Below are 23,103 nucleotides of genomic sequence, written 5' to 3' on the forward strand. Positions count from 1 at the left end.
GCCTTGGAAGGAAAGATCCTGGCAACGTTCACTCCGGCCCCCAAAGTATTTTACCGCTACGCCGATGACTGCTCTTGCATTCTGATGAAGCAAGACATCCAACGCATATTGGACTGCCTGAACGCCCAGAACGTGAACATACAGTTCACCGTTGAACACGAGGCTGAAAGCGTGCTGCCTTTTTTGGACGTTCAGGTGCACCGGGATGGGAGCGCCCTCGCCTTCTCAGTATACAGGAAGCCCCCACACACAGGTCACTCTCTCAGTTTTAATTAGCATCACCCCATCGGCCACAAGACGTCCGTGGTGTCATCCTTGGTGACATGCACCGTACGGGTCTGCTGAGACGTTGATGCGTCGAAGAAATGGACGATCCATCGGGAGCTAAACCGCAACGGTTATCCTGATCGTTTCATCTCAAAAACTGAGAAGCGGGTACTTCAATCCAGCTCACAGAGCAACGTGACAACCTGTGCGCATGCGGCCATACCTTACGTCGAAGGTATCAGCGAGGCACTTTCGTGCGTATTTTCAAAATACGATTTGCGCATTGCTCACGTCCCGACCAGCAAGCTCCGGAACCAGCTCGTCAATGTGAAAGACAGGCTGCCAAGTGAATCGTTTCCAGGTTTCGTGTATAAGATACCGTGCGCTGATTGCCGTGAAGTGTATATTGGCGAAACAGGAAAGCTTTCTCGACGCCTCAAAGAGCACCAACGTGACGTGACTAAAAACAGCCACACGAAAAACGCCATCGCTGAGCATGCGCATGCACATGATCATACCACTGACTGGGATAACGCCGCCATCGTCGTCAAGGAAAAGAACGTGTCACCACGCCGGCTTCTGGAATCACTAATCATTCAGTCGACGCCAGCTAGAATGAACAGCACACCAGGAACTGTGTCTGCCGTCTACGCATGCTCGTTGCGTCACGTTCTGCCTATATAATTGACTACGACTTCGAGTCCTGCTCAGTGAACAAGGAACCCGTATACGGTCCCGAAACGTCAGATCATCTCATCCGACTTGGTCAGTGACCATGAATATTCTAATCTGTTCTGTATATATGTGTCATGTTTCAAAGGACAACGACGTTTCAACAACCCTGCCACAAATACCTGACCTCTCGAAAAGCAGCATGTAAGCCGACACTCTGACACGCGAAAAGCGGGCTACAGTCGAGAAGATAACGTCTCAGAGCGACCCACGAGTATGTTTGGCATTCTGTGCGTTTTTTTCTTGTACAAGTGATATAATCAACGGTTGACGCCCCCTAGTCGTCGTGGTATCTGTCGCAGTGGCGAAGTGCTGCGATGGTTTTATCCGAGTGATAATTAAAAAAAGTCACAGTTTCGCCGCAACGGCGAAGCAATGAATGCGATAGCAATAAATTGTAATGTAACGCGAAGAACGGAAAGCAGCTCGAAATTGCGAAGCGCGTCGCTAGAACGCAAAGGACGCACGAAAAGAACGCACACAGGACGAGCGCGAACTAATGCGTCACAGCTCGACACTTGAAGCGCACTGCTCAAACATAAAGCAGGACGCACGAAACAAACGAACAGGTACACACAAGGCGAGCGCGAACTAATTGTCACAGTTGTTACTTATTTCTGTTTGAACAGCGCGCTCCTTTCGCAAACGCGGCCGCTGCAGCGAGCGAAGCGAAGCACCCCACCGGCCGCCCCTTCTTTCCTCGAGATAAGCGCACGAAAGCGACCACGCCCTGTAGAGCGAAGAGCAACGGCGTTCGCGAGAGCGGAGCGACGACCTTTAAAGAGCGCCACATGCGCGCACGTCGCGCCATCTATGTGGCCACTAAGAAAGCATGCCGAATTACATGGTGTATATAAATAGCTCGCCGTTAGAAGGCTGAAAGACGGTGCTGTCGTTGCCTAACGTCTAACGCGGCGGTCTGCAAAGCCAGAGGTCGCCCGTTCGATTCCGCGCGTCGGAAAGAATTTCAGAATTATTTTTCTTTGTGGCTTTTCTATATATATACATACTTATACATATACGGTGAATGACGGCGACGGGGACAGACATTTTCCAGCCGAGACTGTCCATAAAATTGCTATCGCAATAAAACAAGAATGACGCAGTGCGCCGCGACTGTTAGAACTCCGACTACAAGGACGAAAACTGGTAAAAGTCTCCTTTCCTTTTCAGCTACTCACAATGAACTACAGGAAGCAACGACGCCACTATCCACCTGCTCACAAAAGGCTCACTAGAGAGCAAGCAGTGACCTGGAGAAGGCTCAAGACAGACACCTTTCCGCACGGTACGTTGCTCCACGCAGTTTATCTCGGTAACTTGAGGAGGAACTACAGATACTGCCCGGAGGCTGCTAGCACCCTGTACCACATGGTATAGTGATGCCGAAACAGCCCAAGCATCCGGCCCATAGACGAACAGAGCATCCAAGAAAATCCGGAAGACCAGTGGGAGGCGTTGCTTACGTCACTTAACCCTGAGGACCAGCTCCGGCTGGTGGACAGGGCTCGGGCGTCGGCTGCAAGCCATGGCTACCTGGAATAAGTATGTCACCCACTTCTCGGCTAAGAGAAGGTGCGCCTGGTCATACAGTAAAGTTTAATTCTCTCTCAGCTACTCACCTTTTATATAGATCGTGAAAAAAGCCGACACAAATGTGACATAGGGCACCAATTACAAGATAGCTAACAGATTCGATTGAAGAGAATGAAAGTGAATGCTTGGAGCCTTTCCGCTGATGCTTCCTGGTAAAATCCTGCGGTGCTTCGTCCGTGTAGGTCGCAAGATAATGTGGTTCACGGTGTTTTTTTAGATTTTAATCTGCTAAACATAGTGTCTTCATCACCACGAGGCTTTGTTGCCGTACTGTGCACGCATTGAGCTGCATCGGTGTACGTCAAGCTGCGCGAGAACTCTCCCACTGCCAAGAAAGCGTGCGTAAAATAATGAAAAACAAATTACACCAACCATGCAGTCATCACTGCCCCCCGCCGCGGAAGCTAAGCAGGTAAGAGATCGCGCTCCTAAGCTGGAGGGCCCTGGTTAGATTTAGAATAATCATAACGTACATATGGTCCTTTTACAATACAAATAGTGAGTTCGTCGTTCACGCTGTGTTCTAGTGTCCTTCTTTTAGGTGATTGTCCGTTTGCAGCGTTACCACTTTACAATGAATCACCAACTCACCCCCTAATCCAACAATAATATCAATAATATTCCCCGCGGTTTTGCGCACCAATACCACGAGATGATTACAAGGCGTGCCATGTTGCAGGACTCGGGATTCATTTCGTGGTATTGCCCCACTGAACTGCGGCTGCCTTTGCCAAGAAAAGAATGCGTGGCTTTGAAATTTGCAGCGGTGCGCTGTGGTGGTATAACGGTTACGGTGCTCGGCTGCTGGCTCGAAAGTTGCGGGTTCGATCCCTACCGCTGCGAATGCATTTCGATGGAGACGAAATGCAAGGAGGCCGTGTAGTCTGCGGTGTCAGTGCGCTTTAAAGAAAACCAGTCGCAAAAATTTCCGAAGAGAACGGTTGGGCATGTTGGTAGTTCGTCGTACTTGCAAAGCCATAGCGCACTAAACGAACACGAGGAAAAATTAATGCTGTCGTATGTCCATCTTGTCTTGTGTTCGTTTAGTGCGTAATAAAAATAAAATAAAAAATTCCGGAGCCCTCCACTACGGCAAGCCTCGTAATCATATCGCTGTTTACGCACGTAAAATATCAGATATTATTACTTATTAATAACATTCCAGAGCGGCAGTTTGCCTGCTAGATACCTCGATGGGTGCCTCGAACAACCCATCATTCGACAGGAATGATACTTATGCATTTTTAAAAAAGGAAAGAAAGAAATACTTGTTTACCACAGATTTGCTCAGCGTAATATTTCGCATAGTATTTAACACCATAAGACTTAGCGCTAATGTTTAAGATAAAAATACTGAGCATAATGTTTTGCTACACTGTTTCGCATAAGAAAACAGCCAGCGTTTACCTTCCGGTTTGCAGTATATCGAAGTCTATTAGCGTGAGCCAGACGCACTCACCTCCGGCACTTGTGACCACGGTAGCGTTGACGGCCCGGCCGAGCTTGCGCTCTTCTTTTTGAGAACCATTTGTAGAGTAGAAAGGGCGCAAGATGAGCGTGTAGCTTGTCCATGGGGCTAATGTGTCCAAGACCATGCCTCGCTGCTCTGCGTCGATCGTTCGCGTAAATGTTACTGCACTCGACCGGGTGGTGAGGTAGTAACCGGCGTGGGTGAGAGGGACGTTGGAATCTCCCTTTGGTGGTTGCCAATCCAAGCGTACAGCACTGTTTTCTGCTGTAGTTACTTCTAAAGGAACCTTCTCGGCGATCAAGGTAGCTGAGGCTGACAAAAGAGAACACAACACGCACCACAATAGGGTCAAGGTATACCTCGAAATCAAATCGTTCATATGAACATACAAGGCGGTGCTCAATGAATATATACTGCGTATGCGGATAAGGGGACTCGGACGTCGGAAGGTTATAGAACTCACTTAGGGGTACTCCGATACACTCGAGAATAGTTCACTGTGAGCCAACTCGATGGAGCATTCGCTCTCAGCTCTTGTCAATATAGGTCGCATATCGGGGTAAAATCGTGTGTCAGTGTCAGCACGCCGGAGATCACTTGGTGATGAATCCCTACCAACTAGCTCGGTGTATGTCGCTGTATGCAGTAACCATTTATGAATATCTGTTGCAATAACCAAGCTCTGCAAAAATTTCGCGAGCTCTAGAGGAGCAGGAAGGCTGTAAAGGCAGATTTAAAAGAATACGTTGCATATCACATTGTCAACGCTAGAAATGAGGGGCACACTCCCAATACCGTAAGAATGATTGCGTTAAAGGTGATTTATCCACGCAAACATTGCTCAACCTTTTCGGTCTTATGGGAACCAAGAACACCCTCGTCCTACACTGCGTGTAAAGTCTGGTGTTCGCCACATTTTTTGAAGGCCGTTAGTATCTAAATTGCTACTGTTCAGTGGGTACATCGCACCGCGACAAACCAGGAAGGCTAAATTACCCAGGTAAATACGAGCCGTTCATAGCAGATGGCTTTGCATCATTTCACTATCAGTACGAAAGGGATGTCATTATTCCAATGTCTTGGGAAAGAGATATATTACTCTGTTCTCGGAGATGTTGCGCCATACAATAACTCCTTCATTACATCACAGACTGCAGTTTTTTTGTACACTGCAAAAGAAGGGTTGGATACGTTAGGCTAAAGGGTCCGTCCACCGTGAAATGGCAATAAGGCCCATGATGGATATGCGTATTCTTTCAACGAGAAAGCAGCCTAAGCACTAAACCTCTTTGCTTTTTCCACGTAGTTTTTATTACGCCGATGCCGACGGCCATGTTCACTGCCGTAATGCCGCTCTCTTGAAGGAGTACTCATACGAATATTCTGCATCTTGTTTTTTTTCTCTTGCCAGTCAGTATCCAACGACCCAATTCTCACGGGTGGAAACCTCGTTTGTTACAGTGCGCGACGGTTAATTGTTTGGAGACGCCTTTTAGCGCCTATTCACAGTTTTGCTTCGAAAAGCACCTAGAAAGGCTGGACCATGGAGGACAAGTTTCGGATTGTAACGGCTTGTCACATATGTTACTACCCCGTCAGTAAGTGCGTTACTAACGGTAAGGGTGGTAGCTGTTACTACCTTTGCCGCTACTAACAGCAATTAGTAGCTGTTACTACCCTAGCCATTGCTAACCACACGTAGTAAAATAAAGGTTGTAAGAAAAAAAGAGGTAGTAACAGATACTAACTGTTCATTTTGCAACATTATTTGCCCATTATTAATAGCGGTCAAATTCATAAGGTCACATTACAACATGAACTTCGGTCATTCTAAAAAGACAGGGCGTGCAAACACTGACAAGAAAGAAGTGAGGACACCCACAAACGGTGTTTCAAGATGAGTTATAAAAAATGTGGACGTAGAGTACTATACCGTACTATCTGATTATATATGCTGGGGGACATAGCACAATACTTTTAATCAACCGTAGCAAAAAACGGTTTCTCATGTCTATTTGTTGTGAAACTGCCACAGCAAAGCCTTATGTACAGCGGCCGAGACAAGGTACTAAGCTCATCAACATAGCCTCAGAGCATTGAATGGATCCCTGTGCTAGTACACGGGCAGTAAAAAGCTAATAATTATCCTTTCTGGGGTTTTACGTACCAAAACCACGATATGATTACGACACACGCCGTAGTGAGGGACTCCGGATTAATTTTGATCAACCGGTATTCTTTCACATCCGCCTGTCATGCTAGTCTGCTGGAATTTATATTGTGTACTAAACCGCGTATAGCACTTGCTTATAGTTGAATAACTTCTGCTCCTCCGTTTTCACAATAGCAGAATAACGCTTTGAAATTGCGGTTGCAATTTTAAAAAGAAACTTTGTTTTCTTTCTTGATCCATGGAGATTTGCTTCGCCATTTTCTAATTAAAATTTATATGTCGAGACGATTACAGTTATAATTTAATACAATATGAATTAACTACAATTTTAGATTAAGATTGCTTTCAAATATGCTTTCGGCTATACGCGCCGTTGATATTGTATAGATGTAGCGTGTTTCCACACGCAACAATCTCACCAACTTTTCTTTCCTATAACATTTCTGCAACAACGTCTTCAAACAAGTGTAAGCAAACCTGCCATGAAGGCAAGTTGGTACGACTTCACGACTAATCGCTCTGCCAAGAACTGAAGGAAGGGCAGGTAGAAAAAAAGACGCACGCGAGCATCACCTCGTGAGTGCCTTTTTTCTACGTGTCCTTAATTCACTTCTTGGCAGCGCGAACAGTCATGAAGTGTTTATGTCACGGTCTCATCACCAGATTCACCCTCCACTGTTTGCTGGCGAGCGAAATAACAAAAACAAACATCGTATCTAGATTGCCACCCCACTTGCTTGCTTCAATTTTCAAAGCAATTTATACCGCGGGTCTTCGCTTTCCTTTACAATCGAAGTCACCTTTTTTTAAAAACATAAGGCCTATGCGACAGTGAAGCTAACGTTCATTACGAGAAGAATAAAGAAAACGAAAAGGTGTTGGTTTTACTTAGTGAGTATTACTTTCACCAAATGAGCTATACTCTTTTATGTAGAACAGATACTAAAATGCAATATTACAGTACCAAGGACAGAGTAACGCTTATCAGAAAGACTGGTAAAACTTTATTCCCGCGCTACTGCATTCTTAGATAACTATCTGATTAATCACAGTGTCAGACGTTTTAAACTATAAGAGCTGTTATATATACTGCCCGGAATTTGATACATCATGATCCTGTTTGAAACACATAAATCTTAACTCTTAAAGGGACCCTGAGGAGCAATTAATCGGTTTACATCGATAAATTGTGCTCTGAGAACTCTAACGTCGTTAATTTCGCCATCATAAGTTTAATAATACAGGAGAAAATCAAGTTCAATTATTCATTTTTAAATTTTGCGCCGAAATCACCCCGCGTGACGTCACGAATTTCAAAGTGTACGTATCGCATTTTGGCGCCATTGGCTCAACTAAATTACCCCAAACCTGGTCTCTGAAGTCTGCGGCCCCCTCAGAGGTCAATGTACTTCATTTCTATCGATTAGGAACTACGTAGTCCCTAGTAGGCGCCGTCAAGACATGTGACGTCACGGCGAATGGTGCGGAAACTTCTAGGTGGCGTCGCCACCCACAATTTGTTTTTGCGCGCTTTCTCGCTTACTAAGCGTCTTCTCGCAGAGAGCGTGGTGTTCTTGGTATCGTGAAAGTGCACTTTACTAATATGAGAAAAATCGTCTTGCTCTTTAGTGTCGTTTTAAGATATAGTAGCATGCTGCGTACGCCGGATGGAATTGTGGATATCTTGGAGAAATTTGATAGGTGGTATTTACAATAATAAATAAAGTTGACCTCATCAAAAGTTAGTTGTGTTTCTGTAAGAGTATTCAGTCAATAACGACGATGTTTTTAAATATATTATGTGCCTATGTAATTGAAAAGGTAATTTCTGCGATTTTCACACACTCAGTGTAGCCTTCATGCTGAATATTCTACTTATCAAAAGTGTTCAAGTACACTGCGGAATAAACGCCTGCAGTTTGCTGCCCCATCCAGCAGTTTCCAGCTTCTTCAGTGCTCGTGAAGCGAGTTGCTTGTCCTAATTATTACACTAGATTGTACGAATAGGCTAATATAGCTCAGCTTATTAGTGCCGAAATCGCACATCGAATGAGACGGTCTGTAGCGAGATCTAAGTTGAAACCAATATACTCGCAAATTCTTCTGACCATTACGTCAGATTCGCACGAAAGTCAATGCCAGTGGCACGTTGTTAACGCAAATGCGAAAAACAGGGAATAGATGGAAGTAGGAACGATTTAAAAAAAACACAAGGCGTTGTTATATTGCCGTGTGAAGAAGTGCGCTTAGCATTACACGGTATTTTTGCTGGCCAGCCTACACCTGCCGCTGTGGCAGAAGATGAGGACAAGGAAGTGACGAAGACAACAAGGGTGTGTCGTGTAAGACATCAGAAATTACTGGGTCTCCAAGATACTCGAATTTTTCCGAGTTAATCAGCTGACTCGCAAGCTGCGTTGTCGTTAGACCACCCAGTGGAACATGTACTGTGATTTTTCTTACAGGAACGAAATTTAAACGTCTTTTATCCCTAAAATGCACATAGGCCTGTATCATTCAATGTGAGGATTACTAATATTTTCTATTCCTTTGGAACACGACCAAATGCTTTTCACGTGTATGCGAGGTGGCTCAAACAAGCTTCCGCTGTTGGAGTTCCGCACTTATACTTTTTCCATGATAATTCTGGTTTCTGATTAACTAACATCAGCAGAGTTTACAGTGTACCATAAGCAACTAATCACTTTGTTCCCTCAAGTGGCTGCTTTCGCTCACTCGGCAGAACATTTCTTACGATGGCGGCTCGTAAGCTCGACATAACTTTAATGGCATAAAACATTTTGTCTTTTTTAGCCTTTCAGTTTAGTTGCAAGCCGCGAGGCTATTCTGACCGCTCTACACAAGCTCACTGATGCAGCTGGAAGATTACACAAACAGTATTATTGACCACAGAAAACATTGTGCCTCAATTTCTTATTTCTTGCTTTCTGGATGAAAATTGGGTAATTACAATTCAGTAAGATCGTTTCACCCTTGCGTTTTCTTTTCGTCAGTGTTAAGTATTCTCTCATTGAATTCCTTGACGCAATTTCTTTATAAACAACAGAGACTAATCCGTCTCGTGAATATATGTCAACTTTCTTGTTTTCTTTGGTTTTGAGGCAACGACAACAACAGCGTGCTCAGAGCCATCGAGATAACCTGACATTCTCGTGTTTCGTGAGATTTCAGGTTCCCGTTTCGCGGTACCCAACATCACGCGACAATATTCTCACGTCGTTCTGGCGGGAAGAAATAATGTGGAGGGGAAAGCCTAGTTCGACACATGCGATGTAGAATGAAGCTTCGAGAACGTGCATGCTTGCCAGAGCCATCACCGCAAGACTGGTGTAAAGCAATCATCTCACCTTCTTTCACGGCCCCACTGCGTTGCTACTCACGCGATCAGCGGCGCAAAGGCGAAGTAAATGAAGTACACGCGACACATGCACACATGCAGTGATCCTGTTTCATCGCTGGCCGCGTTCGATCGAGCTCCGCGTAGCCTTCTTCGCAGTTTGGTGGCTAAGAATCGGGTAGCTTAATAGCTTTTGTTTCTATTGAGTATTTACTTTCACCTGTGTTAGTTCTCTTTTCAGGGATCGTCCAGTGATCGCAACAATGTCCAGGAACTCTCCTGGGCAAGGCAGTTCGGCATGGTCAGCCTCTCTTCGAGCGGATGATATACCTCTTGATCTCTTTCTACGCAGCGGTGTGAGCAGCATTCCCGTTGCGCTGGTGCCCTTGGGTAGTGGTTCAATCCGGTTGAATAACCCTAAGGCGATTCAGGAGCAACTTCGTGCGGTAACTTCGCTGTATCAGAGCATCACCGATGTGCGACAGTTCGGCCGCGGAGGTATTGTATGCAGATCACCGGACAAAGATTGTGTAGCGGATCTACTGAAGTGCTCGTCATTTGCCTCTATCCCGGTGAGTGCATTCATTCCACCTCATCTCGCATGCACCAAAGGTGTAGTACGTGGAGTTGATTCACAACTAAGCCCTTCTGAGACACTCGAGAAGCTCTCAATGGCCGGAGTAATAGCTATCTACCGGTGTAATCGCGTGGTAGACAACGTGAGAGTAGCCACAGAGTCGGTGATTGCAACCTTCGCCGGTACATCATGCCCATCGGAAATAAAAGCTTGGCCTCTAATCTTCAGGGTTGAACCGTTAGCATCGCGTCCCCTGCAGTGTAGAAATTGTTGGCGTTTTGGCCATAGTGCTGGTGGGTGTAAATCTGGAATACGGTGTTGCATATGTGGCGAGGGTCACACACACTCTGACTGTACTGCCCAAGATGAGAAGTGTTGCCTATGTGAGGGCGCTCATAGAGCAGACTATTCTAGCTGTCCAGTGCATTTTCAAGAGAAGCAACTACTGGAAGTAATGGACAGAAGACGATGCTCTAGGAGAGAAGCAATGGCAGTTATTAAGGAAAGGACACAAGGTTATGCTGGGATTACCGCTCGGCAAAATATAATGGCAGATGCAAATATCGCACAAAAAATTGAGGCCGCAGTGGAAAAGGCAATGTCTAAAGCAATGGATCGATTATTTACCAGCCTCTCGGAATGCTTGTATCAGATAATGAGTACTCAACTAACTCAGCTGATAAATAACACAACAGCTCCTCCCCAGACAAGGACTTCGCTGCCCGATCAGCAGGAAGCCAGATGTGGCATGAATGAAGATAGGCAGTCTCTCGATGACTTCCGGGAGATGAATAACTCCACAGGGAGCGAGGGCCGTCTCCACACCCTAGATCTGAGTGTTAATACTGACGTTGAAATAGATTCGCGGGCTCAAAAACGTAGCCGATCTCCCCTAAACCCATTGTCTTCCTTGTCGCCTGAGATTAAAACGAAGAAGGCTCCTCCTAGCAAGGTCATAAAGGAAAGCATCCTTGAGAAGATTGTCTCTACGGTTGGTATATCCAATCATTGAGCCTTTGAAAGTTTTACAGTGGAATTGTCGTTCAATTTTTTCAGCTTCCACAGATATATCGTGTCTCATTGTTGAAAAAAAACCCAGATATAATATTATTACAAGAAACTTGGTTAGGTCCAGATCAGCATTACCATTTAAAAAACTATCGATCATTTCGCCTTGACCGAACGTCAAGAGGGGGTGGGTTACTTACGTTAATTTCAAACAGATTTTACCACAAGGCGCAAATAGCACTTCAGCTTCTGTCGTCGGAGCACGAAATTCTTGTAATTGCATTGAGCCTTCCTTCATGCAGAACATTTTACATAGCAAATGTATATTATCCAGCAGGGGTTAACGACACAAACCCTTTGGATAGTGTAATCTGTGTTAGCGGTAATAATGTCCTATTGGCGGGTGACTTCAACTCCCATCATATAACATGGGGTTTTAGGACAGATTCATGTTGAACTCGGTTATGGGATTGGTCTCAGGGTAACAGTCTGATTTGTCACAACTCAGGCATCCCTACTTTTATCAGAGGGACGGCTGCCTCTTCTCTAGATTTGACTTTCTCGGGATCAGGCCTTTGTATTTCATCTTGGACGACTGTTGATTCTGCCACTAATAGTGATCACATTCCGGTGATATTTAAGATTATATGTCCGGTAATATCAGTAATTTCTAGAAGACTCACGTGCATAAATTACAGTACGTTTAAAAAGAGCTTGCGATGCTCCATGGCATCTCTGTCAGAAGCAACGTCAAAACAAAAAGCATTGAGCATCTGTTCTGTTTTACAGGAGTCGCGTAGAAAAGCGGAATTTGAGGTGCAATCAGTTGAACAAAAGTCGATGTCGCGTTGGTGGAATGATGACTGCACTCGGGATTACAGGCGTAGAAAAGCCGCCTGGAAGAAGCTACTACACAATCAATGTCCTAAAAACTGGTCAGATTATAAATTCATTGCAGGTACATTTAAACGTACAGTCGCGAAAGCGAAGATGGAGTATGACGAAAAGCATTTTGAATTTCTTTCGAAATCAAATAACAAAAGAGCACTATTTGGCTTTCTCAGACATAAGAAGCTAATTCCTCAATCAGTAAATATTGAATCCATAATTTTATCGCCACAGGAATTGACGCAATCATTGGAGAGCATAGCGAAAGGTTTGGAAAAGCGCTTTGCGGCTAAGGTTCAAGCCCCTCCATGAATGCCGAAATCAGGTGATAGTTTTACTGAAATATCGATGGAGGAATTATCAGAGGTGATAAGGAAACTTCCCGCTGCTGCTCCAGGCCCCGATGGAGTCACGTCGGCAATGTTAAAAATTTTATTCAAAGAGTCACGGGAAGATGTCCTTAATATAATAAAATATTCCATAAAAGAAGCTTGGATTCCAACTGAACGGAAAATCGCCAAAATTATACCTGTTCTTAAAAAACCAGGAGAAGGATATGTTTTAGACAATATCAGGCCAATTGCATTAACGTCAAATTTTGTGAAGTTAATAGAAAGAGCATTGCTCATTAGGATAGTGAAGTTTGTGGACGGAGAAATGATCCTTCGTCCATGTCAAATTGGATTCAGGCAGGAATGTTCAATTTGGCAAGCACATATTGACCTCGAAAGTCGGATCTGGCGCGGCGACAAAGACAGTATGCAGCTTTAGTTACTCTGGACATTACAAAAGCGTACGATAGTGTTGAACACAGCGTATTAATCAGTCGTCTGAGAGAAATTAACTTCCCACATTATTTAGAAGCGTGGATCACGGAATTTCTAGGTAATAGGAAATTTTATTGTTCTCAGAACGGAGTTTCATCAAGCAATTATAAACATGCAAAAGGAGTACCCCAAGGGGCTGTTCTGTCACCGGTCTTATTCAATATTTTATTAAGCTCGATTCCATGTAACGACAACGTACACACGTACGTCTATGCGGATGACATAGCGTTCTTTTCATCAGCTAATGACATTCACGCTCTCTATCAAAACCTGCAAATGTACTTATCTGAAATAGAACATTGGCTTGACGCTATTCATCTTTCTCTAAACGTGAACAAGTGTGCGGTACTAGTATTCCCTATAAAAGACCCAGTGCATTTATCTCTATCATACAAACTTGACATCATTCCACAAGTTCAAAATATCAAATATTTGGGAGTGATATATGACAGCTCTCTCTTATGGCGAAACCACAAAGAATATATCGCAGCGAAGGGTGTTCGGGCAGTTGGTATCCTACGGAGAATAAGCAACAGGAGATCAGGAATGCGTAGAGCCACATTATTATCAATATACCGCATGTATGTACGACCGGTTTTAGAATTTGGAAGTGTTTTATACTCCGGGGCACCTGCCTATAAGCTTCGTCCCCTTGTTCTTCTGGAAAAGCAAGCACTGCGTATGTGCTTAGGGTTACCTAAATTTGTAGCGAATAATGTTTTGTATATGGAAGCTAGAATTCCCTCACTTGTCACTAGATTTAGAATATTGGCTGTACAAACATATTTAAGGGCATTTGAATCCCCTTTAAGGCGTCACCAAACAGTTTTCATTTCGCAACCAAGTTTATTTTTTTATTGTTATTGGCCTAGATTTCACACACCTCAAGTAAAATTTGTACAATCTCTCCTCGATCCACTGTCCGTCCAAATAAGGGAGGTTATTCCGATTAGTAAAGCGACAAATTCTCTTCAAATCTACTTTGATGACATTTTCCCTAACAATGCAAAACACCTACCGAGTAACATGTTAAGAGCTACCCTACAGGACTACCTGGTCAGAATTCAAGCAAACGTAGTCATTGCGACGGACGCGTCGCAGAGAGAGGAAAAGTGTGGCATCGGTATATACTGCCCTGTTCTCGACTGATCCTTTTCGCTCCGCATTCCAGATTACGCACCCATCTTTATTGCAGAATTTTTAGCGATAGTCTTGGTCCTTCGTAAACTGCCGACATCAATAAATTCCGCAGTAATAATAACGGACTCTTTATCAGTATGCAGTGCGCTCACGGCATCTGGCGATATGAAAACATTGAAAGAGTTCAAATCCCTAACACCTGAGCACTTAACGTACGTTCGTTTAGTATGGGTACCTGGGCATAGAGGTCTATTTCTAAATGAAACAGCTGATACATTAGCGAAAGCGGCGTTAGACGGACCAGCTATTAACATTGCCCCTACATCAGCTTTTATAGTAGCGGCTAGATTTCGGAGGCAAATGATGATGCGAGAATTCAGTATACCATCTCTAAGAAATTCACCGGACTTTCATCATCTAATGACACCCTGGAAAAGTTCAACATGTCATAACAGAGATCTGGAAGTTATAATTACGAAGTTGCGTTGCCGAATTCCATCATTAAATTTTTATTTATATAGAGCCGGTTTGGCACCATCACCCCTTTGTTCTTATTGTAGGGAAGAGGAAACAATAGAGCACTTTCTGATCTCATGTCAGAAGTTTTCAACATTACGAAAGACATCTCTAGAAACGCCGTTACGCATAATGGGATTAGAGTTGAGAACCTCCAATTTACTATCTCTAGGTGCACTTACCCTTGGGCACAGCAGCGGGAAAGTATGCGAGGCCATGCAAGATTTCATAGAACAGTCAAAGAGATTTAAACAATAACCACAGTTCAAAAGTTCCACAGTTAACCAGAAGCAAACAGCAAGATTCGTTTATATATATATGTGACGCTATGAATGGGAGACGTCCAGCGGCACAGACGCCATACTTTTATTCTATTCACGCGCACTTCTTCATCCTCGGCTTCTCCTACCATGGCTTCATACGTCACATGATTCCCCCTTCCCCCCGAAAGAAGGCGTGAGTTACAACAAAAAAATGAAAGAGGGGAGTCATACGAGAAAACAGGCCAATAGTCTCATAATCCAGTGGAGTTCCGTAACCTCGCAAGAACTTCAGGGGAGAGTGCAGCAGTCCGGTGACATCGAGAACAGCTCTGGTGGGCGAGGCTGGCTGTTGCGTCCTGGACAACATACCCATGCCCTGCGCATGCGCACTGATGAAGACACGGGTCGCAGATATGTCAGGGCTGAATAATACTGGAACACCTTGTTGGATCGAATGTCAGTATGCCGTAGGCGTCGGGTTGTTTGTCGTGGCTGATACAAACTCGTGGCTTCCACTTTGTGTCCGCGTTGACCGAGGCTGATGGCGCGATGTCCGACTTCTTGCGGAGTATAAGGGGTGATTTCGCTTCGTTCTGGGCGTTTCTTGTGGTGTTGCCGTAATTGTAAGCGTAGGCGAAGTCTTGACCTCTGGTGCAGAAGGCGTCTCTGGCGACGTTTCTCGATGCGATGATGTGTTACATCTTTAATTTGCCTTCGGTTTAAACACCTTGTTTTCTGATGTCCTTGGAGCCGTGAGTGCGTTTCCGTTGAAGTTTTCGTTCGTCGTTGCCTTGGTTGAAGTCTCTTTTGGTGTCGCTTACGTTTGTTGACTTGCTTCTGCTGGCTTTGCTGATGGTGCTGTAGAAATCTCGGATGGGCTGCATCGTTGAATGAGCATACACAGTTTGTAGTCTCAGCATAATTTACTGGTGGGATGTAAGCGTGCTCCGTGTCAATAAAAGTAGCAGCCGCCTTTCCGTTTTTATCGTTCAAACTTGTATTGAATAGCGACTCCATAGTGCTTCGACTTTCGGTTGGGTCAACACCTGACGACGACATCGCAACAAACATGGTTTGAGCTGGTTCTGATTCCGAGTGTTTGTCTCTTTGTGGAACAATTGAGCTGAAGACATCTGACGAAAGACTCTGTTCTGGAAGGTCGCGACATGGTTTGGTATTGTGCGGATACACCAGCTCGTCCAGAGCGAGTGTAACGATCTTTTGGGGCTTGTCATCAGGTTCATCGGCAATATTGACGTCAGGTGATGCAAAGTCACATTCTGGGCCTTGTATGCGACACGAGGTGTCGAGTGCACCTGGGGCTTCAGCAATGGCTTGGAATCTATCGGGTAATGAAGAGGTAGGCAAAGGCAATTTTTGCGCCGAAAGAAAACCTGGTGGAACGTTGAGTCTTTTGTGAAAATTGCTTGGATGCATCTCAGAGAGCTGAGGCTTTACTTTGCATGTTGAAGATGATAAATTCACGCTCGGCACTCGAACACTCTTTTTGTTAAACAAAATAGAAAATTATTCTCATCACTAGATCTTAAATAATTTTTTTTTAAGCTACCTGATTCTTGGCCAATCCCCCTGAGTGGGTGTGAGCCAGCAGAACAGGATCTACATCTATATCTACATCTACATTTTTGCACGGCATGTTCTGCACCTCAAGCGGTTTTCAGGGCATGTTGGAACACTGAGCCCTGATGCATTTCAAGCACCTCAGACGCCCTTCAAATATACACATTTAGGGCTCGCGTCTTAACGCAAGAAAAGATTTCAGTCACCGAGATGTCAGTTGTCATGGCTCACACTAACGCGATAAGCCTCCCGGATGTGAATACTGTCAGCTTTCATTGTGAACTAGCGCGGCTGAAACTATACACGATGCTGTGTGACGCGCTCGGCATTTTCCTCACTCGATTTTCTTTCGTTGTATTGCTTTCATGTGCCCGGCGACCAAGTTACGCCATACAATAACTTGAAAATTCAAAAAAAAAAAAAAGCTGCTGCAGGAATGCTTGTTGAAAGAAAAGATGACCTTGTTACCGCCGTTTGTACACGTTCCTAGTCGCAGTGCTTATAAGAAGCAGATTTGCTTCTTATAAGCATTTGTAAGCAATTTATTTAAAGGGATTCTCATATTGTCAGTTCGCTGCTTTCCTATGCATAGTCGCGTGAGAACACCCCGGCACTTTATCGAATGTAGAGATAGCTGCAGCAGCTCTAAACTTACGCAGGATGATGAATTCGAAACACAGCTATAAGGACGAGCCAGGGCCTAACGGATCACTTTGCTGATTTTGGAAGCGGGTAAGCTTGTCGTGTTTAAACTAATTCGAAATATATGTGCAGTAGAAGGCACGCGAACAATAGCTCGTCTTTAAAAACAATGAAAGCTTTATCTTCCAGCGTAACTAATTTTCCAGCTGCGATATGATGCGTTCTACTGAGAAAATGAAAACGATTTTCCTTAAATTTACCCTAGAAAGCGTCATATCATAGGCCCTGTTTAGGCGTTCCTGTTAGGCATTGCGAAAAAAACAATCATACATAATAGCTCACCGCAAATCTTAGGGCTTTCATCGGGTCTTTCAAAGCCATCGGATGCCTTCTGGTCAACCACTAGAGGGCAGTCTCCTTCGCCGTCGCAAACCCACGTGCTCGGAATGGTGTTGGTTGTGCCCCAGCATTGGAACTCTCGTTCATCAAAGGCTGACACTTCTGAAAACGAAATTAAGCGGTACAAATTGGTGATCACGCTTTGGTAAAAATCCTCATCTAATCAGTTGAACTCGCTGAGGGTTGAAAGATGTCTTATAAAAAACGCCAGGCCTGCGCTGAAACCGCAGCACAGTCACAGCGAAAGCTGGAAGAGAGGCGTTTCTAGAGCCCGTTAAGTTCTCTTGGGGCTACAATACAAGTACACTGGAAAGGTACCCACTACGCCATAAATCACAATTTTTGTGAAGTTGGGAAGCACCTACTAAGCCATTATTCGTCATTCTGCGGAGAAGCGAGGCACCAGCTACACGTCTGTTAGGCATTATGTGCACTTTGTTGACGCGACGACTGATGACGATGAAGAACTATGGCTCAGCCCTTTGTAATGGGTTGGAATCTTTAAACGGCCCACCAGTTATGTAATTTGCATTGGGTGACGCCCGGTCGATATTTCCCTCTCCCGTCATGCTGTATAACATACGTTGACGTGGGAGAGAGACGTGGGGGGGGGGGGGGCGAAGAACTTTACTGACACCCCAAGGAAGTGGATCATGCGCTTATGGGCTTCCTTGGCAAAAAATACAAGTGCACTTGCGAGGAACCCTCTACGCTATAAATCACTGTAAATTTTTAGAAGTAGGGAAGCAGGCACTATGCCATTTTTCGTCATTCTACAGAGAGCCGCGGTACCTGCTAAACGCATGTAAGGCATTATGCGCACTTTGTTGATGCTGTGCCTGATAACGACGAAGAATTATGGCGGAGCCCTTTGTAATGGGTTGGAAGCATTCAACAACCTACTCGTTGCGCAATTCGCATTGTGTGACGCCTGGTTACAGAATTCGCGTTGTGCGACGCTTGGTGCTTATTTTACTCTTCTACCACGCTATATTGCGTGTGCTAATGTGGTTCCTTCCCGACATGAAGCCTGTATAGGACCTTTTTGCAAAGCAGTTTCGAGCACTGGCATGGCTCAGAGGTTGAATACTGGGCTCCCACGCAGAGGGCCCAGGTTCGAACCTCGTTCCATCCTGGAATTTTTTTCTTATTTCGTTTCGGCGGCGGCGGCGGACAACTACGGCGCCAAAAATGGCCGGTGAAATGATCTCATAACAGCTTTCGCTGTAAAATCTGTCCTTTATCCGGCATCATAAAAAATGATCAAAGATGCGTAGAACGAGTACGCCGCATTATATGCGAAGCATTTCTTAGCAAACTTCTGCAACTTTGAGCGTATCTATCTATCTATCTATCTATCTATCTATCTATCTATCTATCTATCTATCTATCTATCTATCTATCTATCTATCTATCTATCTGTCTATCTATCTGTCTATCTATCTACCTATCTATCTCCTGGGACCTCTCGTGGACGTCTACTTAACATGGCGTATACCAATACTTGCACAGGAGATCTTGAGTGCATAAAGAATGATGAACACTTAAATAACATGACATGCTCGTCGCGTAAGTAACGAAGCCCTGTCACCTGCCGCAAATACCCGCATACCACGCCCCGTGCTATAACGTTTTGCGCCGCAGGGGAAAGCCAGGAAGACTGAAAATATCGATTGAAAACTTCATAGGACAATTAAAATACTTGCTTCGTTTAACCTGACAACCCCACGATATGGCACACCGTAGTGGCAGCCTCCGAAATAAGTTCCCCCATGTGGCGGTATTAAGTGTAAACGTTGGCCTAAGCACATGGGTGTTCTTTGCATTCGAACCCGCACCCTCGACGTTAGAAGTGCGACATCTTACTAAGCTACAACGGAAGGCAGTTTTCTGAGACACTTCGCTTCGGTTAAACAGAACGAATGCATAACGTTGGTTATAGCTGCGATTTGAATTCGGCAAACAAACGCTGACAAAGGTGCTGCGACAGCCCTCAGCCAGCAACCACGCAGTACATGTAGTAGCTAAAATACCACGTAAGAAATTGTGGTGACGTTTGCGTCATGTCAGCTGTGGTGGTAGCGCGGAACAAAGGAGCACTAAAGAAATGAGGACCCAAGTAAGAGATACACAGGACAGGCGCTCACATCTCCATTTAATTAGTGCTCCTTTGTCCTGCATCAAGCACGAACCAACTTGCCGAAAAGAATGTTTTACGAAATGGTGGTGCCGCTTCTCTAACGTCAATTGCGGTCGCAGTGTTGGTTACAGCGTACTAAACAACACGCATGTACCTACTCATTTGACTCAGCAAGCTATAGTAAAGCGCTGCTCTTTCCCGCAGAAAAACATCAATGAACACTGTTTAGAATATGCACATCAAAGTAACATACCGGGCGCTCCTTTTCGATAAAATGGACGTTTCTGCTCTAACGTAAGTGCCGATGTTACGCGAGAGCATAAGCTGCCCTTTGGGTGCCAATGTAGTGAGGCATTGGTATGCCCATGATATTGTTGCGTGGTTGTGACGGTGAAGCAAGCAGAACTCCAGCAGGTAAGGACGAAACACTTCATTCGGAGAACTTGTGCCCAGAAAGAAAAGAAGTGACACTCAGCTTGACGATAGCCTGGAGCAGAATCGTCGGTCGCCAGTAATCTATCTGATCAGCGCTAAGCGCTTCGGAATTTATATATGTGGCATCGAAGATTCCAGCGTTATCGTTGGTGGCCGTGTTAGTTCTTGGCTAAACTGTATTGTTCGCGTTATGCGCGAAACCTTATTACGAGAAAATCCCAAAATAATCGTGAAGGTTCCCAGATATTCGGGCGCGGTTTGCGCAAGGCAGTGGTTGGACGTGTTACATAAAAATACAAAAATAAGCGCGCGTGGCAAAAACTCACAGCGACCCTCATGCATTCGCTTAGGACGACTCAAAGGCGATCTCTTCTTCTTCTCAGCCGATGCATTGATGCTGCCCCGCCACCACGCTCCGAAAGCTTTGCGCACCTAGCGTGGTTTTGCACTGCCTCCGTGATCTGCCTGCTGTCGACCAAGCTACGATTTGAGGACGGCATCATGTGACGTCACTTCACGCCATAATTTTTGACGCCATCACGTGATGATGATTTTTAATCAATCGGCCCCGACGCCGTAGACGCGGAACGCCGACGCTGACGGTCAAATTTCCCGTTTGATGAGGCATTTATGGCATTCGCTTAATATGCACACAACTACTCACTTGACGCAAATTCATTGGTCTACCTTTGAATGCTTGGCTAAAAGCTAAAAAATGCATCATAGGCAGCTTCTAGCCGAATGATTCACACACAATGATTCACCACAATATATGTGACCTGCCGGAATTTTTTACACTTGTGACAAACAGCTGGATGCCGCATTTTCCTAGCGCTTTTCGACAGTGAAGCTGTTTAAGCTATCGGTAACTTGTGCTCCGGCCATAGGTGGGTATGTGCCACAGGAATTGGGAAAGCCCCACTGCCGAGTACAGCAGGTGCGAACGTTAAACGAAAACTCTGCCCGGCGAGGTGGAGCACGTGAAACATATGATACAGAGATAGTGAGAAAGAGATATAAAGAAAGGAAGAGAAAAACATACAGAGAGAAAGGAAGCCATAGAAAGAAAGGGAAAAACAGAGAGAAATAAAGGAATGAAGACAAACAGATAGAGAGACAGAGAAAGGCATAGAAATAAACAGACACGAAAAAGAGATTGAAAGAAACAGAGAGCAAGACAGAAAGAGAAAGAACGAGAGAAATAAACGGAAAAAATAAAGAGAATCAAAATAAAGCCACCCAGCTGCGCCCTTTCTTCAGGCTTGGCAACACTAGTGCGAAGGTGCCATAATTCGTTCACTTCTATATTTGATTCAAGCTGCGAGTGCGTGCCTCGAATTGTCTTCAACTAAAAAAAAACTATTACGATTTATACAACGTCGTTGAAAGATGGTAATTCCATCTAGAAGGTAAAATGCGATGAAGGTGAAAGCAGAAATACCAAGTCGTGTTACCGAAGTCCTTTCTCACACCAATTGCACAAGGAGAGTTATCATGAGCGGTGTCTTAGCCTAACATATTCCACAAACGGAATGCATCGACCAAACAAGCTTGATGAACATGAACAGGTGGGTGTCTGCAAAGTATGCCGATTATTTACTACAGTGGAATTCAGCGAATCAACAAGTGGCGCTTGGGCCACTGCGCTTCTCCCCAGTGTTTTGGTCATCGTCTACTCTACCTTCTGCAAACCGACAACAGCCAATCGACGCGCCGAACTTCCGGTTTGCGATATATCAAGATAATCAAGAGCGACGAATAGTGCGACTGCATGCTCCACTTTAGTCGCTCAGTTCCCATTTGCGGTCAAATTGGACAGTAAGATTGGGTGCACGTCATACTCACGTTCCTGCAGACAGAGCACGCACACCAGCAAAGCAGTCCGTATGTGCATGTTTACGAGCAGATTGCACTGGCGGTGACTCGGGTCGAATCATGCGGAACCCAGTAGCTGGCTTGAGTTTTGGCGGGTTTCCCTTATATAGGCAGTGACAAAGGCGGAACTAAACGCGCAATGTGCTTTGCTGTAGATAATTCGGACGTTTGCGCAAGGACGGGCAATGATGTATGTTAAGGGCTGGTCCGCGTCAAGTTCCTCAGGATAAAGCACCACAACGGTCTCGTCTCCGTTCCGTCTTCGCGTTCACGCTATCAACCATCGCTGGGAGAGCGTGCAGCAGGCGCCACGCATAACACGCCGTGCGAAACCTCATATTTTGAGCGAGAGCGTGGTTCGCACTTTCCTTTTAGTGCGTTACTGTTGTTTTCAAAAAGTTGTTTCTACAGCGGTGCTGTTATACGCTAGTTTCCAGCGGATCGCTGAGTGCATACGTGGAAGAACAGCGATTGCCGTCTCGCCATCGGCCACTGCGGCGGAGCGCCGGTCGCAGCGCCTGCCCGCTCTTCTACGGTGGTGCAGCCAAGCATTTGCAGCCAAACATGCGTTTCGGCATGCACTCCCTAACCCTTTCAGACGAAGCCAGTGACGAACTCTCTGTAAATGCGTAATATTTGCACAACATTATTTAAAGGCACTCGATGGTCTATTTCAACAGAAATGCTCTCATAATACGTTGATTTGTGAGCGTCATAGGGATTAACCTTAAATGCATCATAATTAAATCTGTATTTATTCTGAAGTCGTTCATGTTCTGTTTTTGTATAAATAGAATCAAATCTCAGGCTAAGAAATATAGTACTTTTTTTTCGGTTAAGTTCATTTCGAGCAAAGGAAATGACACGTTTTGCGTGGACTGGGGAAAGCGGCACGTCGTATCACCCGTCGAACATGGTAGTGCCTTCAGCAAAGTGATCATACGCAACAGTACACTGAAAAATTAAGTTACATGAAGACGCGTTTATTTCGCAGGACGGTTTATTCATCCAAGCCTCAATGTGTCTTATTCTTTCTTAGCCACTAGTCGACACAAGCAAACACAAGTGATGTACACGTATTGTGTATAAAGCGTCTCAAAGGCCTAAGGTGACGCTCATGATGCTGACAACCGCTAGAAAGAAGACGCAGTGCCGATGCCGCCACAAAGCAGCGTTCTTGAGAATTCGGCCGTTTGCGATAAAACTCTGCGCATA

The 23,103-nt window shown here is 45.0% G+C and overlaps 1 protein-coding gene across 13 annotated transcripts in view; it reads right to left on the reverse strand.

The window, feature by feature from the left end:
* LOC119398546 (uncharacterized) overlaps positions 1-21,966 on the reverse strand; it is a 172,034-nt gene extending 150,068 nt beyond the window's left edge. For 7 of the 13 annotated variants that reach the window (XM_049417650.1, XM_049417654.1, XM_049417648.1 and 4 more), the window contains exons 1-3: positions 21,859-21,966; positions 17,382-17,540; positions 4,055-4,378 (exon numbers count right to left, since the gene is read on the reverse strand). In XM_049417650.1, coding sequence (XP_049273607.1) covers positions 4,055-4,378; positions 17,382-17,540; positions 21,859-21,907 — 532 coding nt within the window. In that variant the 5' untranslated portion in view covers positions 21,908-21,966. The remainder of the gene's footprint in view (positions 1-4,054; positions 4,379-17,381; positions 17,541-21,858) is intronic. The other 6 variants (XM_049417655.1, XM_049417649.1, XM_049417657.1 and 3 more) reach the window with 2 other exon arrangements.
* Between the last annotated feature and the right edge of the window lie 1,137 nt (positions 21,967-23,103).

This window comes from Rhipicephalus sanguineus, chromosome 7, assembly GCF_013339695.2.
Source record: "Rhipicephalus sanguineus isolate Rsan-2018 chromosome 7, BIME_Rsan_1.4, whole genome shotgun sequence".
NCBI classification, from domain to species: Eukaryota; Metazoa; Arthropoda; class Arachnida; order Ixodida; family Ixodidae; genus Rhipicephalus; species Rhipicephalus sanguineus.